At 40.6% G+C, this 15,504-nt stretch overlaps 1 protein-coding gene across 2 annotated transcripts in view; it reads right to left on the bottom strand.

Annotated features, from left to right (window-relative positions):
- Positions 1-15,504, bottom strand: part of cpped1 (calcineurin-like phosphoesterase domain containing 1) — a 72,067-nt gene that overhangs the window by 51,330 nt on the left and 5,233 nt on the right. The window contains exons 1-2 of one of the 2 annotated variants that reach the window (XM_083786940.1): positions 11,849-11,999; positions 3,278-3,496 (exon numbers count right to left, since the gene is read on the bottom strand). In XM_083786940.1, the coding sequence (XP_083643066.1) occupies positions 3,278-3,496; positions 11,849-11,921 (292 nt within the window). In that variant the 5' untranslated portion in view covers positions 11,922-11,999. Of the gene's footprint in view, positions 1-3,277; positions 3,497-11,848; positions 12,000-15,504 lie in introns of those variants that run through there. The other variant, XM_083786941.1, reaches the window with a different exon arrangement.

Genomic DNA, 15,504 nt, shown 5'->3' with positions numbered 1-15,504 from the left:
CGCTGCCTATAGCCTACAGTATGTTCTGCAACAGAACCATTTTCCAAAGCTAGAGCTTGCCTTTTATTTAAACAGCTCAGAGGCATCCAGGTTCATAGATAAACATCACATGCTGTCACTGTAAGTTCAGTTGTTTACCAATGTTAAACACATCAACAAAAACTTAAATTCACGTTGATTCCATGTGCGACTGCAATCACAATCTTTTTGAGGCATTTAGAAACTTTCTTTAGGTTAGGACATGGGAGAGAGACAGGAAGAGGTAGTGATGGCATGTGACACAGACCATGAACTGTGAGATTTACCGGTACATTCAAATACTGAATGCCTAGTGCCTGGCAACAACCGTTACAAACATAGCTCATTGTGTTCCAGCGCCATTTCAATTAAAGTTATTTTACACAGGCGTATTAAGGCTAAGAAGTTTGAACATATTCAACAGAGGAAAAGTGTGTCATCTAGTACTGTAGGTTGTGACGACTCCGTGCAAACGATAACATTCAGATCCCAGCCATGCCTTCACACACCCATGAACCTATTCTAAGCAAAGATAACTATTGTGTATTGTATTGCAGGCTGGTGTTTCATAGCTACAGAAGAAGATGATTCTGTAACAAAAATAGAGTTACGGAATGTTTTTATTATAGCCCGTGTCTCCTCCATAGATCAAAACGTTCATCAGTAGCTACGGCATCTGATTGCGTCTAAGAATAGCAATAAATTCTGGTTGTGCTTTTCATAGATAAATATCAGCTGCTCTTATGAGGGAGTGGGTCGTTTATAGATTTACAGGGCAGGGATGTGAAGCATACTGATATGTTAAAGGACCACTTCACCACTTTTCAACCTATCTTCATATAATAGTTCCTCACTAATAATCATGCCCTCATAGGAGGGCTGTGGGCAGTTCAGAAACCGTCTTCCAGTGACATTATCGATGGGGAATCCAAGCTAATAGAAACTGTAGGCTTTCTAGTCCTGAAAAGTTGCAATGCGAAAATGGAAGCCATCGTTCTCACGATAATGAAAATCTAAATATTTTTGTAAAACAATATTGTTTAAAAACAATCTGCCTAATGATGATGTCACTGGAAGACTGTTTCTAAACTGCCCACAGCCCTCCTATGAGACACAGACTGAGTAGAAAAGAATTGTGCCATTTTATCATGATTATTAGTGAGGACCTATTATATGAAGATAGGTTGAAAAGTGGTGCTTTAAGTTGACATTACAATTATATTCAAAGTTAGGGATGTGCGGATGAGACATTTTGGCCGATATCGATTTCCGATATAATTAATTGCTGTTATGGCCGATAAGCGATATTACTGATGTCAATCTGATCTCATTCTGTATTGAAAAATTATAATAATTTTTCCATTCTGAAAAATACATGTAACAGGGTGTCTGCACTGCATGCTTAGGCAAGTCAGATTTAACTTTAATACCCTTTATATTTAATATTGTGAGCTTAGCTTATAGATCTGTTCAAGCTGTTACTTTGGGCTTGTTTATCTGTAAAGACAGACCGATTAATCGTTAATCATTAATCATTAATCGTTCTGATTGATTAATCGAACTGATGCTGATTAATCTAAAAACAACTAAAATCGGCTGCTGGAACAACATCATGCAGCCAATTGTAGAAGGTATTCAGAGATCTATTATAAAACTGCAACTGGATTAAAAAAAAGAAAAGAAAAAAACAAACAGTGATAGACAGTCTACTACAGTGTTCACCAATGAGTGTTCTGCATTAGACAGAAATCATGTCTCTCACCAAAGCAGATTTCTGGATAACTCTGGTTGTTAAACTAGTTCATACTGTCTTTATTCTACTATCTATGAAGGGCGTTCAGACATCATTTAGGGATTCAAACAATTCCTCTTACTGTAGGGAATGGAAATAAGATGACACAGTACTTCATGCAAGCCTTTGATGCAGTGAATTTGCAGGGATTTCCACATTAACAGTTTGACTGTTTTTTACGATTAACCCGCATTTTAATCAACCCCCCTTCACTGCCGAGATTGTTGTATTACCTTTAGAGCATACGCTGAATTATTTGGGCTTTTAATCCGCGAAAATCCATCAAAAAAAGCTCCCGTGGTTTGTTATGATCTGTGTGTAGCATCCACCATCTTGGTGCACCCGGAAGACGCACACAAGATTGGTTTCAATGAGGCGTTGCAACCAATGCATTTCCATTGGCCTCAATTTCCCAGAAGCACTAGCAGCCCACAGCATGTGACGATTTCCGGTTTCGTCATCACAGCGAAGCCATCCAGTCTCATACTCCGCGACGAAGACGGATTTTCTTTTGATTCATTACATTACGGCGGATTAAACACATAAAACAAAAGGCGGGTATGTCCGATACGGCAGCGACATTAACCTGGAGTAATCCATTCGCGGCACGGAAACTGTTAAAAACAGCTGTACGGTATTTTGTAAGAGCCCAGTGTCCATGTACTGTAACTGACCCTGGACTAATACTTATCTCCTCATGGAGTATATTAATTAGATTAGGACGATGTCCGCAGGGGGAGGCAGGATAAATTAATCCTTATACTACAGACATTTTCTATTCCATTTAAAGACAGATTGGGTATCGGAGAGCCTGTACAGGCATGTGTCAGACTGTCAGCTACAGTAGTGAGAGAGTCTGGGGTAGAATGTACAACAGTAATACTGTAATACTCTGGCTCACTGGTTCTAAACGTCTGGTCAAGGTACAAGCAGCGGCCCAAATGGACGCTTATGGGTCTGTAAATCAATTTGGGTCAATTTAATACACAATTAAGTTAAATTAACACTAGCCTGGTGTATATCAAACTGGGGGTCCTTGAAAATAATAGGGTTGAGAATCGCTGCTCTAGCTCGTTCATTTGTCCCATTAATTAGTTTTTCTATGGATCACATACAGCCTTGATGATTTGCGCTTGTACGGTTATGCTCGAATGTGATCTGGTGTGCACATCCATCTCAACAGGTTATTTATTCTGCTTTATAGTCACTGATTAGCTAGGTGTATTGATTTCTGTAGATCAACATAACCCAGATGCTGTCGCAGGTGTTTTCAGGTTAACAATAATCAATTATGCCTTCCGGCAAAAACACAAATTACTTCTGAAAAATAGAATAGTGCGTAGTGGTTGATTTCAGACACAACCACAGAATATCTGACACACAGGCAGCAGATCTGTAGAATAACTACCAGACAGTCCAGACGGTACATTAGCTGACACAGACATGTAGACAGTGTTTTGTTCCTACCTGGCATGGCATGCACCAGGTCTCCACACAGCGCCATGAACCGGGGCCTGGGGTTGAGCTGATTGACAGCCGCCACGGCCTGCTTGGTGAGATGGATCTCCTCATCCCATTCGTCCCCTCCACCATCACAGTCTCCCTCACTCCAGGCCTTCATCAGACCCAGCTGGGGGTCTGCGGCCACGATGAAGCAGAACGGTCGCTTCCACTCCCTCTCCGCATCTGGAAAGCGGGAGGAATAAATTAGTTGGATAAACACATTCGGATCTACAGGAAAGATTTTTGCTTCATCTTAAGTAGTCTTCTGTGAGGTTGATCTTGTGTTTGTTTAGAGTCTATGGATTTTACAAGCACTCGTTTAGAGCACTTTAACTAAAAGTAGTGAGAGAAATCAATTCAAGGAACACACCTCACTTCAAACAAGTGTTTTTTTATTCTAAGTTCAGCACACCGCTTTTATTTTATTTTATTTTATGTATTGTTTTATAATATTCATATTGTACTAGTAATAGTTTTATTAGTAGCAATAGTAGTAATAGTAGCTAGTACAGTAGTATTATTGGTAATATAATATTCAGAGGGAACACTCACCATGTGCAACATGGTGGAATATAAACTCCCTGGGGAAATGTGGGGCACTGTATATGATCAAAGGATTCCCTTTGATATAAAACATCTTCAGTCCAAATCCTCAACTCACAATTTCTACCTTGGAATGGACTCCGGCCAAGAATAAACAAAGTAAACAGGTGCCAGATTCCTTCCCCCAGCCTTGGCTTTGAAAAGCAGCCTGACATGACATCCCACTACTCTCTTTTAACCCATTTAACCCATTCTGACCTGAGATCAGATTCTAAAAATGTCTATTACATCCTGACAGTTTAATTATTAACCCATTCTGACCTGAGATCAGATTCTAAAAGTGTCTTCGATTAAAAAAAAATAGCAGACCTACAAGCTCGTATCGCGCCACTCGGTGGCGCGATATGAGCTTGTAGATCTGCTATTTTTCAATAGCTAAAGCATAACATGATGCTGACACCAAAATGGGTGCCCGCCCAAAATGGGTTAAGATTGAGGACGATTTTTGCCCCGCCTGAATGGGTTAAAGAAAGAATGTTTCTCATTCAGACGATATTATAATGGTACACCAATAGTGAACGCTACTGGGTATGTAGCCTGGGACCCATACCATTTTCCGGTTTCTGATCCGATCGGGAGCGGATGATAACTTACGTCATGTTGTCATCCAACCGCCAAACCGGAATCAGAATTACCCTAAATAATTCCCTGCGAATAGGGCATCATCATTTTAGGGCCTACCCAATAAAAGTCTTGATGCGACGTATGATTCCGACAAGTTTCTTCAAGTACTTCTTGGAATAGTTTGTTTGGTATATCCATCTTTTATTCCAACTCGTAGCGACTGGCGAGACTAAAAACAAACAGGGGGGGGACCAAAACAAAGCAACGGCAGAACCACCTTACCGGAATACGATTTTATTTATTTATTTATTTGTATCAACTGGTCTAGACCACGCCTAGACCAGATCACACCGGCGATAAACACAGACCAGGCTTTCCTCCGAGGTGGAAAGTCTGGTGACGCGAGGTTACTGTGTATGTGGTCTTTTAATATTCTTATTTAAACTTTGACTGTCTTAACAGCAACTGCTACTGCATATGACCCCAATTAAACCCAACTGTATACTATACACTCCCAGAGGTAAGTATTGAACATCTGACTGCTTATTTCCCCCTCTAATCACCCTAATCATTGCTATAGATTGATTGTATCTGATTTGAGCTACTGAAGTATAGAAGCATATATATTTGTGTCGCGTTGTAAGCTTGTAGATCAGCTATTTTCGCATTTTGTTTTACCTTTTACAAAAAAGTATAAAAATAATGAATATGTCTGTAATTTCTTTGTATATTTCAATTATTTGTCATATCTGCACTGGGCTTTGTTTGATTACCAGGCCAACAGAAATGTAAGTCTTTATTCATACGTTCCAATGTTCATTGCCAAAAACACAATTAAATCGTTAATCGCAATTATTTGTGTGACAATTAATTATCAACTTAAATTTGTAATCGTCCTACATGTCAGAGTAATTGCTGATACGAGAAAGTGTTTTAAATGGTAAATGGTGCATTTATATAGTGCCTTTATCCAAGGCGCTTTACAGAGATTGTGCATTACATTCACCCATTCACACACACATTCATACACCGATGGCAGCGGAAACCATGCAAAGCACCAACCAGCACATCAGGAGCAATTAAGGGTTCAGAATCTTGCTCAAGGACACTTCAACACCAACTCTGGGGGAGCCTGGGTGCGAACTGGCAACCTTACGGTTACCATACAGCCACTCTACCCCTGAGCCATCGCCATAATCCATAATACATAACCCAGCAGTACGGAATAACATTACAAAATCTATTTGCATATTCAATATTTTGCATTTTCTTACAAAAAGTATAATAAAATAAAAAATAAAAACGCTCTTCGCTGAAAGAAAATCGGTACACATCATCTCTGGAGTCATGTGATCAAGATGTATCAGTTAAAATCTTCCATGTTCCATTCGGATTGGCTACGATCGAGTTCCACATTTTGCGGAGATCTGCACTTCGAGAAGCGCACTTTAAAAAATATATAATTCAATTAATATTCAAATATTGAACCATCATTTGACAGGCCTAGTTCACCAGGAGTGTGTGTGTGAATGCATGCATGCATGTGTGTGAGCGAGAGAAAGACAGTGAGACAAGCACAAAGCCACAGATATGTAGACACACTACACACACTCACAGATCCCCCCTACTTGCACACAGCGGGGAATTCTAGCTGATCCGCATCCTCGGCGCTTAACATGCTCTCCATGTCTCTCTCCTCATGTGCTGATGATAATTCTTTCCTCCAGAGAAACTCGGGCAAAGAATCAAAAGCAAAGAGAGAGAGAGAGTTCCCCACTCTGGAAAACCAGATGAGTAAAGCTGATAAAAGAGGTTTCTGTCCAGCTCGCCTAGTTTTGATCTTAAAGGGGAATTTTCAACATTTTACTATGTCATTAATATACCTTAGTGCTGTTGTGTGGAAATAATAAAAAGTACCCCCAATCTGTGTTTCCTAGAACTGTAGATCTGAAAGAAATAATTAACATGGTGAAACACATCTTGATGATGTCATGTTAATGAATATTACCATATTTGGGCAAAATATTGATGACATCAGAGATCTCCATATAAGGGCATAACGGGGACTGAATTACATTAGACATTGTCTGTTAAACTTGTCCCCGCCCGTCTCAATATTTGCCATTGACAATGAACGGAGAAATGACATCAGAATTCCGCTAATTTAAAAATATTCTTTATCCCACGATTTTGTAACCCATTTTTCACCCCTGTGTCAATCATCTAATGTGATCCTGGGCTCTACACACCCTCCACCAACCTAGTCTCCATATATGGGGGACAAGGGGAGAGCAACGGACTTGAACTCATGCTTCCTTCATGCCTGAGTGTCCAAGTTGCTCCTTTACACCTAGCTTCCCTGGTTGGACGTAGCGCGTGGAAGGAACACGTTATTCCAACCAGTTCAACACCATTGACATTGAAGGGAAAATGTAAACGACAAATCAGCCAACCAATCACAGGCATTCTGATTGGCCAGTATGAGATGATGCATGATGATGTATGATGATATGATAATTCCGCTAAATATGACGTAAATTAAACATCAAAACATTAAACGCCATTGACATTGAAGGGAAAATTTACGTCATATATAAACGAGCAAATCGGCTAACCAATCACGTGTTGGTGGGAGCACTTGGCCAATAAGGGACCACCTTATGTACCTTATGTAGCAATGTGAAATGTCCGCTAACATAAAATGTATGTACGATGACAAGAGTGCGAGGGTGTGATTTTTTTAATTGACGTTTTCAGGCCTGAAACAACAGAGCTTCTTAACAGTTTGACTGTTTTTTACGATTAACCCGCATTTTAATCAACCCCCCTTCACTGCCGAGATTGTTGTATTACCTTTAGAGCATACGCTGAATTATTTGGGCTTTTAATCCGCGAAAATCCATCAAAAAAAGCTCCCGTGGTTTGTTATGATCTGTGTGTAGCATCCACCATCTTGGCGCACCCGGAAGACGCACACAAGATTGGTTTCAATGAGGCGTTGCAACCAATGCATTTCCATTGGCCTCAATTTCCCAGAAGCCCTAGCAGCCCACAGCATGTGACGATTTCCGGTTTCGTCATCACAGCGAAGCCATCCAGTCTCATACTCCGCGACGAAGACGGATTTTCTTTTGATTCATTACATTACGGCGGATTAAACACATAAAACAAAAGGCGGGTATGTCCGATACGGCAGCGACATTAACCTGGAGTAATCCATTCGCGGCACGGAAACTGTTAATACAGCACAGTTGAGAAGCACGAGGGACAGATGTCAGATCGATATATTGATGATCTCAGATCGACATGGAGACAGCCATAATGTATAAGGAGTGTGTCATGAGGCGTGACGTGTCACGAGGCATTACCATATATGGAGGCGTGACGTGACACGACTGGCAGGAAATGCAGGTTTTCATAGCAACTGCGTCGCAAATAGAGATAATCTATTGATTCTGTTATTACTAAAACTCTTTTTATCTTGTTTCTTTGTCTTATTTTGTCATTTCTGATCAGTATGTTCTGCGATGTTTTTTGTTATTTTCTTTTTTTCTGATTTTATTTATTCATTTATTTATTGTTTTTATATAGACTAATAAATGCAAATTGCATGTAGTGTAAACGGCGATGTTCTCTTATAAGCCCTCCTAAGGTTTCTTACCTCACCGGCACAACAATATTCTGCCAGCTTTCCTATAAAAGTAGTAGTATACTTATGTATATGTATATGATTCCTGTTGTGCAAATCAATAAATAAATCAATACTAATTTGAAACAAAAAGTCCACAAAGAGCACCTTCTTGTAGATAATATACCTTTACTTTTTTTTTTGTAGCACACAGCTCCAAAATACACTGCCATCTCCGAGTCCAAATTATGTCAGAGAGCGCGGATTCTGAATTCTCATTACTTTGTGTATCATCCTCTGTGGAGTGTCAGTACTGTATATTGTGATAATGAATGCATAGAGCTTTAGCTGCAGACCAGTGGGTGAATCACGTACTGTACCAACTTAAGGCACAAGGCGGGCACGGAATGGAAAAACAAACAAACAAAAGACATGGGTGATAGTGTCTACATAGGTCAAGTGCTACACACTCACACACCACACCACTGACCAACAGCCCTGCCTTCTCATATTCATTTAGCAGCAGGATTTTGTGTGACGAGGCAGAATGCACCAAATTAACCATATGCATAGCTGGGGCACATTTATTTGAGATAGTTTTTTAGTAAAAACTTTACTTCATTCTAAGAATCTGATATCATAACTATGCCATCAGATTGGTTAGAAAGTAGGCGAATGTTCCTGGTGGCGTAGCCACTTAATTAATTTCACAACCCTATCAAAACCCTTAGGTAAATTCAACAAACACCACTAGGTCATTAAACTCATTCAATTTGAGGTTTATCAAGAGATATTTTTTGTTAAAGTCTCTCCAACCTTTTAGTAAACAGATCATTTCATCCAATCAGGACAGAGACACCTGCAAAGAATTTACATTTATCGTATATGCCTGGTTGCCTGTGTTCGAGTTCCAATTTAGTTTGCAATTTATTTTGTTTGTTTCATACTTCCATTTTCACTTGTTTATCCTGCATTTATTAGATTGGCATCATAACCTGAAAATGAAATGTCTGTTTACTAAAGAGCTGGAGAGATGGAGCGACACCTACTGAACAAACACTCGATTGCTATCGGAATATATAACTATTTAACACTTATTCTAACAAAACAACATTATCACTTAAATCACATTTTATTTGTACCAGTGGAAGCCACATGATAACCATATTTAAATGTGGATGAAATGTGGAAGAAATTGTTTCAACATACAGGGATGCACCGATATAAAAAATACTGGCAGGCTGCAAATGTTACTTTTATATATCAGCCAAATACTGAATCGGATACTGACAAGGCTATTGGACTCAAAGTTTCTCTAACATACCTTTAACTCCAGCAGCTCAACACAATACTTTCTGAATTTGGTCTCCGCTCACACATCTATTTATCTGTAACAAAACAGCACCCACCTTTGTACAGATTATGCCCTCATTTGTGTGAGGGGATTTGTATTCAAACTACACACTAAACGTGCACTCTGCAGGCATACAACATAGCGAACATTGCATGCCTGTGTGTGCATTGCTGTATGTTTGCATATGTGCTTGCGCGTTTGTGCACTTTCAATGTACACAAACGTGCAAGGCTGCAAACACAACTGCACATACAGGAATAGTATAACGATTTATCAGCCATCTTCTTTGTAGATGCCTGCAACAAGCGACACGATTTGTCAAGCTTTCATAAAGCTTCTGTGTGTGGGGGGGGGGGGGGTGACTTTTAGTCTGAACACACCCTGCAATACAGCATCCAATATTGCGCTCTCTCCAGTCAGTTGTATGAACTATTTCAGAGACCAACTTTGAACAAGAGAGCGTGTGAGAGAGAAGAAAATAAATGACTTGAAAAGGAGCTTCCCAAAGCTCCCATGACAGGAGATAAGAAACGGCAGCTTTGTGTGGCTTCATCTGGGCAAGTACAGTAAAACTTCAAACATAAATCACAGCGATTTCTCAGGTGGCAGATGGTGCATTCAAAACAATACTAATCATCATACATTCGAATACAGTCAAATGCACAGGGGGCTTGTTTTCAAAGAAAATAACGTAACACTGGAAAAAGTGAATTTCTCCGCCTGAAAAGCCCTTATGCAATCAACTTTCCCCAATACAGGCCTAGCAAGCACTGGCAACACTGACAAGAGGTAAAGCAAGCACTGAATCAATGAGTTGATGAGGGTAAGAGTGCATCGCTTAAAGTGATTATCACGCTTGGAAACCTGAAATACCTTTTGCTGTCGGGCTTTGCAGTATTCTTTATCTGTGATAGATCTACAGTAAATCTTTTGCACTACTATGCTCAACTTGCTCTGGGACTCTCTACAGCAAAGATAGTTGGACCGCAACAACTCCAAACAAAGCTATTATTATTAGAATAGCCTTTGGCTCTAGATAGTATCAATGTTAATATCTAAATGCATCTATACCCTGGCCTACATTGTACAAGGATGAATATAGATCTAGTTGGCTAGCCAGCGAGTCTAGCCACAAAGTGGGTATCAGTGGGCGGTGTCAGCGGCGGCCGTGCAGATATGCCCATATATACGGACTGGACAGTAGTGACGCATTGTCAATGCAATAACCCCAGCAATGACAATAAGCCTCACATTATCAGCCCAAATACCTGGCCAACCTGGGCATCCGAGAACTATAGCCCCTCATATATTCAGCAATTAGTGTAGATTTTCGTCTTACACAAACATCAAATTCCCATTGACAGTGAATAGAGAGTTATACATCATAGTGTCTTAGCAAATCGACTTAAGTGTCTATTTTACGTCATGATGACGTAATAATAAGAGCGCCCCTCGCTTCACACGGGTGTGATTTTAAAATGTGATGTAATATTTACATTACTTTTATAAACCGGGTGAGTGGGGGAACCAAATACATAATCTTTTGTTATGACCTGTAAGGCCTAATATTTCTACAATTGCTACAAACCCTGTGGATACCCAATCATTTTGGGCGCAATCACAAAGTTTAAGGGTCGGTTTAGGTATAATAATGATGTCCACATCATGTATACTGTTTTGGGGGTTTTGTCCATTTTCCAAAGCATACATTTTTTCTTTCTTTTTAATTCGTATTTTGTTTTTAGAATCAGAATCTGGGTGAAATTAAGTTTGTGCATAGTTTACATTTTGGAAAGTAAATTTAACATTGATAAGCCAACAATGTTTAGGTGTCCACTGTACTTGTATCCATACTGGGTAAGAGGTTACTGGGTAACAGAACGTGAACACGCCGTATTGTGTTGTCAAAACAAAGCCTAGGAAGCACACGTGGTACGAACTGGGGGCAGGTCATTTTTCTTTGGTTAGGTTTTAGGGTAGGTAGGCTAGGATATATTTGTACACTTGTTTGTAACGTCGTAGATGAATGAATAAAGTATAGCTGCAGTTCTTTTACATGAAACATTGCAATTAAAAATAACTGTAAAAACTATCTGAAATGCTCTTCATTCATATACAGACAGTATTACAGAAATACGCGGAGGTTGGTCGTGTGAGAAAGAAGGTTCACTTGACACTTGATTTTGTAAACAACAACAATTGTCCAGACAGTGCAGAGACGCATAGAAATAATTATTGTTTATATTAAGACAAAGAAGTATTATTATTATTATTATGCATGTTTGAACGCAACCAGTGTTGAATAGACAGACCACAGTGCATAGAGGGGAACAGTGCGTTAGGCTAGCTTTAGCGTTAGAAGCTAACAGTCAAGAGTCAGCTATACCTTCGTCCAGTCCGCAGAAAGTTCGGTTTTTGGCCTTCAGGAAGATGTCTTGTTCACTCCCGGTCCCGGACATATTTGTTACTGCGTTGTCCACAACCAACGGCTTTTTAACACTTTTCAAATAGCACTGGCGTTCGGATTTCTAACTTGTTTCCTGTTGTGCTGCTGTGTCGAGTGTCGAACTCGCTATATCGGTGATCGACTAGAGTGCCTGTTTAACTAAAGTCCTCCGTGCCGTTGAAAATCTGTGTCGTTCGGTTGTTTTTTGCAAATACCTGTTATGACACATTGTTTAATCCTTAATACCTGAGATGATGATATGAGATATAGCCTACTTTATTAATCCCCAAAGGGAAACTGAGACGTTACAGCAGCATACTGTGACACAGTACACTGTATAAATAAAACTAAAGCTACTGGACAAACAGAAAAACAACTATTCTACAGTTTGCTATCATAAATTATAGTGAAAAGAAAGAAAGAAAGAAAGAAAGAAAGAAAGAAAGAAAGAGAGAAAAAGAAAGAAAGAAAGTATTGATCATTATTATCTCAGCTCAGCTGAGATTTAAGTTAATTTAGCAAAATAATATTTTATCAAAATTACTAGACTGTTTAGACTACCCATACCCAATCCGTTTTTTCTTGTGGTTATTGTTGCCTCCCCCCACCCGGTTGTCATGGCGGTCGGGAATTTGTGGGCTTTTCAGAACCTTGGACAGAGAGGCAGGGCTCTTCAGCACCTGGACAGTTACAGCCATGTTTTGGGGATTTATCAGAACCTTGGACAGAGGCAGGGTCGGGATGTTCAGCACCCTGGACAACCTGTTGGCTTTATCAGAACTGTGGACAGAGACAGGGTCGGGATGTTCAGCACCCTGGACAACCTGTTGGCTTTATCAGAACTGTGGACAGAGACAGGGTCGGGATGTTCAGCACCCTGGACAACCTGTTGGCTTTATCAGAACTGTGGACAGAGGCAGGGGGACCCTGGACAGTTACAGCAGTTTGTGGGCTTTATTCGAACCTTGGGCAGAGGCAGAGCTGTTTAAGCACCCTGGACAGTTGCAATTGTGTTTGCCATGGTTCATTCATTGGTTAAGGTTAACATGCTACCCATAATAATAATAATAATAACAAGTAAGACGCGCAAACGCGGGAAGCGAACGCAGCTCGTGTGTTTACAGACAGTGTCGTTGTTAAGCAGCGGCGGGTGGTGTAACAGCGAGCAAGTTACAGACAGTGTCGTTGTTAAGCAGCGGCGGGTGGTGTAACAGCGGGACACACAGACATTCAGTGTCGTTGTTAAGCAGCAGCGGGTGGTGTAACAGCGGGACACACAGACATTCAGCCCTTGCTGTCTAGCTGCGCCCTCTGGTGTGTCGTTGTTGAGCAGCAGTAAACAGGACTGTGACTGCTTAGCTAACGTTAGCCCATATGCACACACTAGTACACATAGCCTAGTTACAGACAGTGTCGTTGTGACAGCAAGTTACAGACAGTGTCGTTGTTAAGCAGCGGCGGGTGGTGTAACAGCGAGCAAGTTACAGACAGTGTCGTTGTTAAGCAGCGGCGGGTGGGACACACAGACATTCAGCCCTTGCTGTCTAGCTGCGCCCTCTGGTGTGTCGTTGTTGAGCAGCAGTAAACAGGACTGTGACTGCTTAGCTAACGTTAGCCCATATGCACACACTAGTACACATAGCCTAGTTACAGACAGTGTCGTTGTGACAGCAAGTTACAGACAGTGTCGTTGTTAAGCAGCGGCGGGTGGTGTAACAGCGAGCAAGTTACAGACAGTGTCGTTGTTAAGCAGCGGCGGGTGGGACACACAGACATTCAGCCCTTGCTGTCTAGCTGCGTCAGCCCTTGCTGTCTAGCTGCGCCCTCTGGTGGCGGGCGGGTGGTGTAACAGCGTGACACACAGACATTCAGCCCTTGCTGTCATACTAAGTGGCTCACTGCGTTCGCAATCACTGCGTTCGCAATAATAATAACTAGAACTGCATGCACTCTGTCGAGTGCATACTTGCTTGTTGCACACTAGTAGGCCATAAATGGCCAACTAGTGTGCAAGCAGAGCGTGCAAGTACTTCCGACCGCTTAGTTTTTACACACTACACTAACGTTAAGCTTTATGGTTAGCTTTTTGACACTATCGATACTTTTATACACCCCAGAAACATAATGTTGTATTACTTACGTCATTACTTTGTATTACTTTGCTATTTTATTTGACTGATTATGTAGTATACGTATGACTAGCTCTAAATGATGACGTAAGACATACGTATACGTATACATATACAATATACAATATATAGAGTATAGTTGTAAGTTGATTAGCGGTATACTGTGGTTACTTTGTGCCAAAAACCGTGCCAGCCGACGCGCCACTTGATGCGTATGCGAATAAAACAGCAGATTTGTGCCTGGTTTGCTGGGACCAGATTACACAAATGACCATATTTCTTACGTCATCATTGAGAGCTAGTCATATATATACACACCATGTACTCTGGTCCCAGCAGATCAGGCACAATTTGCTATTTTATTTTACTGATTATGTATATAGTATACGTATGACTAGCTCTAAATGATGACGTAAGACATACGTATACATATACTATATAGAGTATGTAGTTGTAAATTGATTAGCGGTATACTGTGGTTACTTTGCGCCAAAAACCGTGCCAGCCAACCCGCCACTTGATGCGTATGCGAATAAAACAGCAGATTTGTGCCTGGTTTGCTGGGACCAGATTACACAAATGACCATATTTCTTACGTCATCATTGAGAGCTAGTCATACATATACACACCACGTACTCTGGTCCCAGCAGATCAGGCACAATTTGCTATTTTATTTTACTGATTATGTATATAGTATACGTATGACTAGCTCTAAATGATGACGTAAGACATGGTCATTTATGTAATCTGGTCTGGTTTTTTTGCATCAAATGGCGGGTTGGCTGGCACGGTGCACACAGACCGGGCGAAATTATTACTTGCGAGCTCTGCTTGCAAGTAATGAATACGGAAACCATTGTGTGGCCTGTCTCTTTTGTTTGTGAAAAGTGCAGGGCCCATGGGGTTTCTGCAGGTTTGGTTGACTTTGGTTGACTTGGTTTGGTATAAAGTTCGTTTCATAGGCCTATCTGATACATTATTCATTTTACATCTTTCAATAGTTTTAATAGCAATTAACTTTCAAATGGATTACCACATATGCAAAATAACATCAATCTCATTTGGTTGTATCGCTGTCCTTGTAATTTTGGACAAGAATATGGCGGCTGTGTAAATCTTAATCCTTTCAAAAAAAGAAATCATTGAAATCTTGCTAAAGCATCTGGGGGAAGCGCCTGTTTTCCACATTTTCGCCTCTGTCCCTGGAAGAGTGCAAGCTACCGCTTGCGGCAATACATTATAAGCTTCTTATGGATTTCTATAACAAAGACAGCCTACGCCTAGACCTGCATAAAGTGAAGAAAAAAAAGAATCTCCCACGTTTTTCTTAGACAGCTAAAATGAACATTTGTGTGCATGCATTTTAGAGAGGATTATCATCTGATGTCAAAATAGTCTCTCACTCACTCTCCTCAGCATTCGCAATCCTTCTTTCCTCCCCCTGTTCCTTCTCTCTCTCTCTCTCT

Source organism: Protomyctophum parallelum (assembly GCF_964188405.1).
Source record: "Protomyctophum parallelum genome assembly, chromosome: 17".
NCBI classification, from domain to species: domain Eukaryota; kingdom Metazoa; phylum Chordata; class Actinopteri; order Myctophiformes; family Myctophidae; genus Protomyctophum; species Protomyctophum parallelum.
Note: the sequence above shows the minus strand (reverse complement) of the source record. Positions and strands in the feature narration are given on the sequence as shown.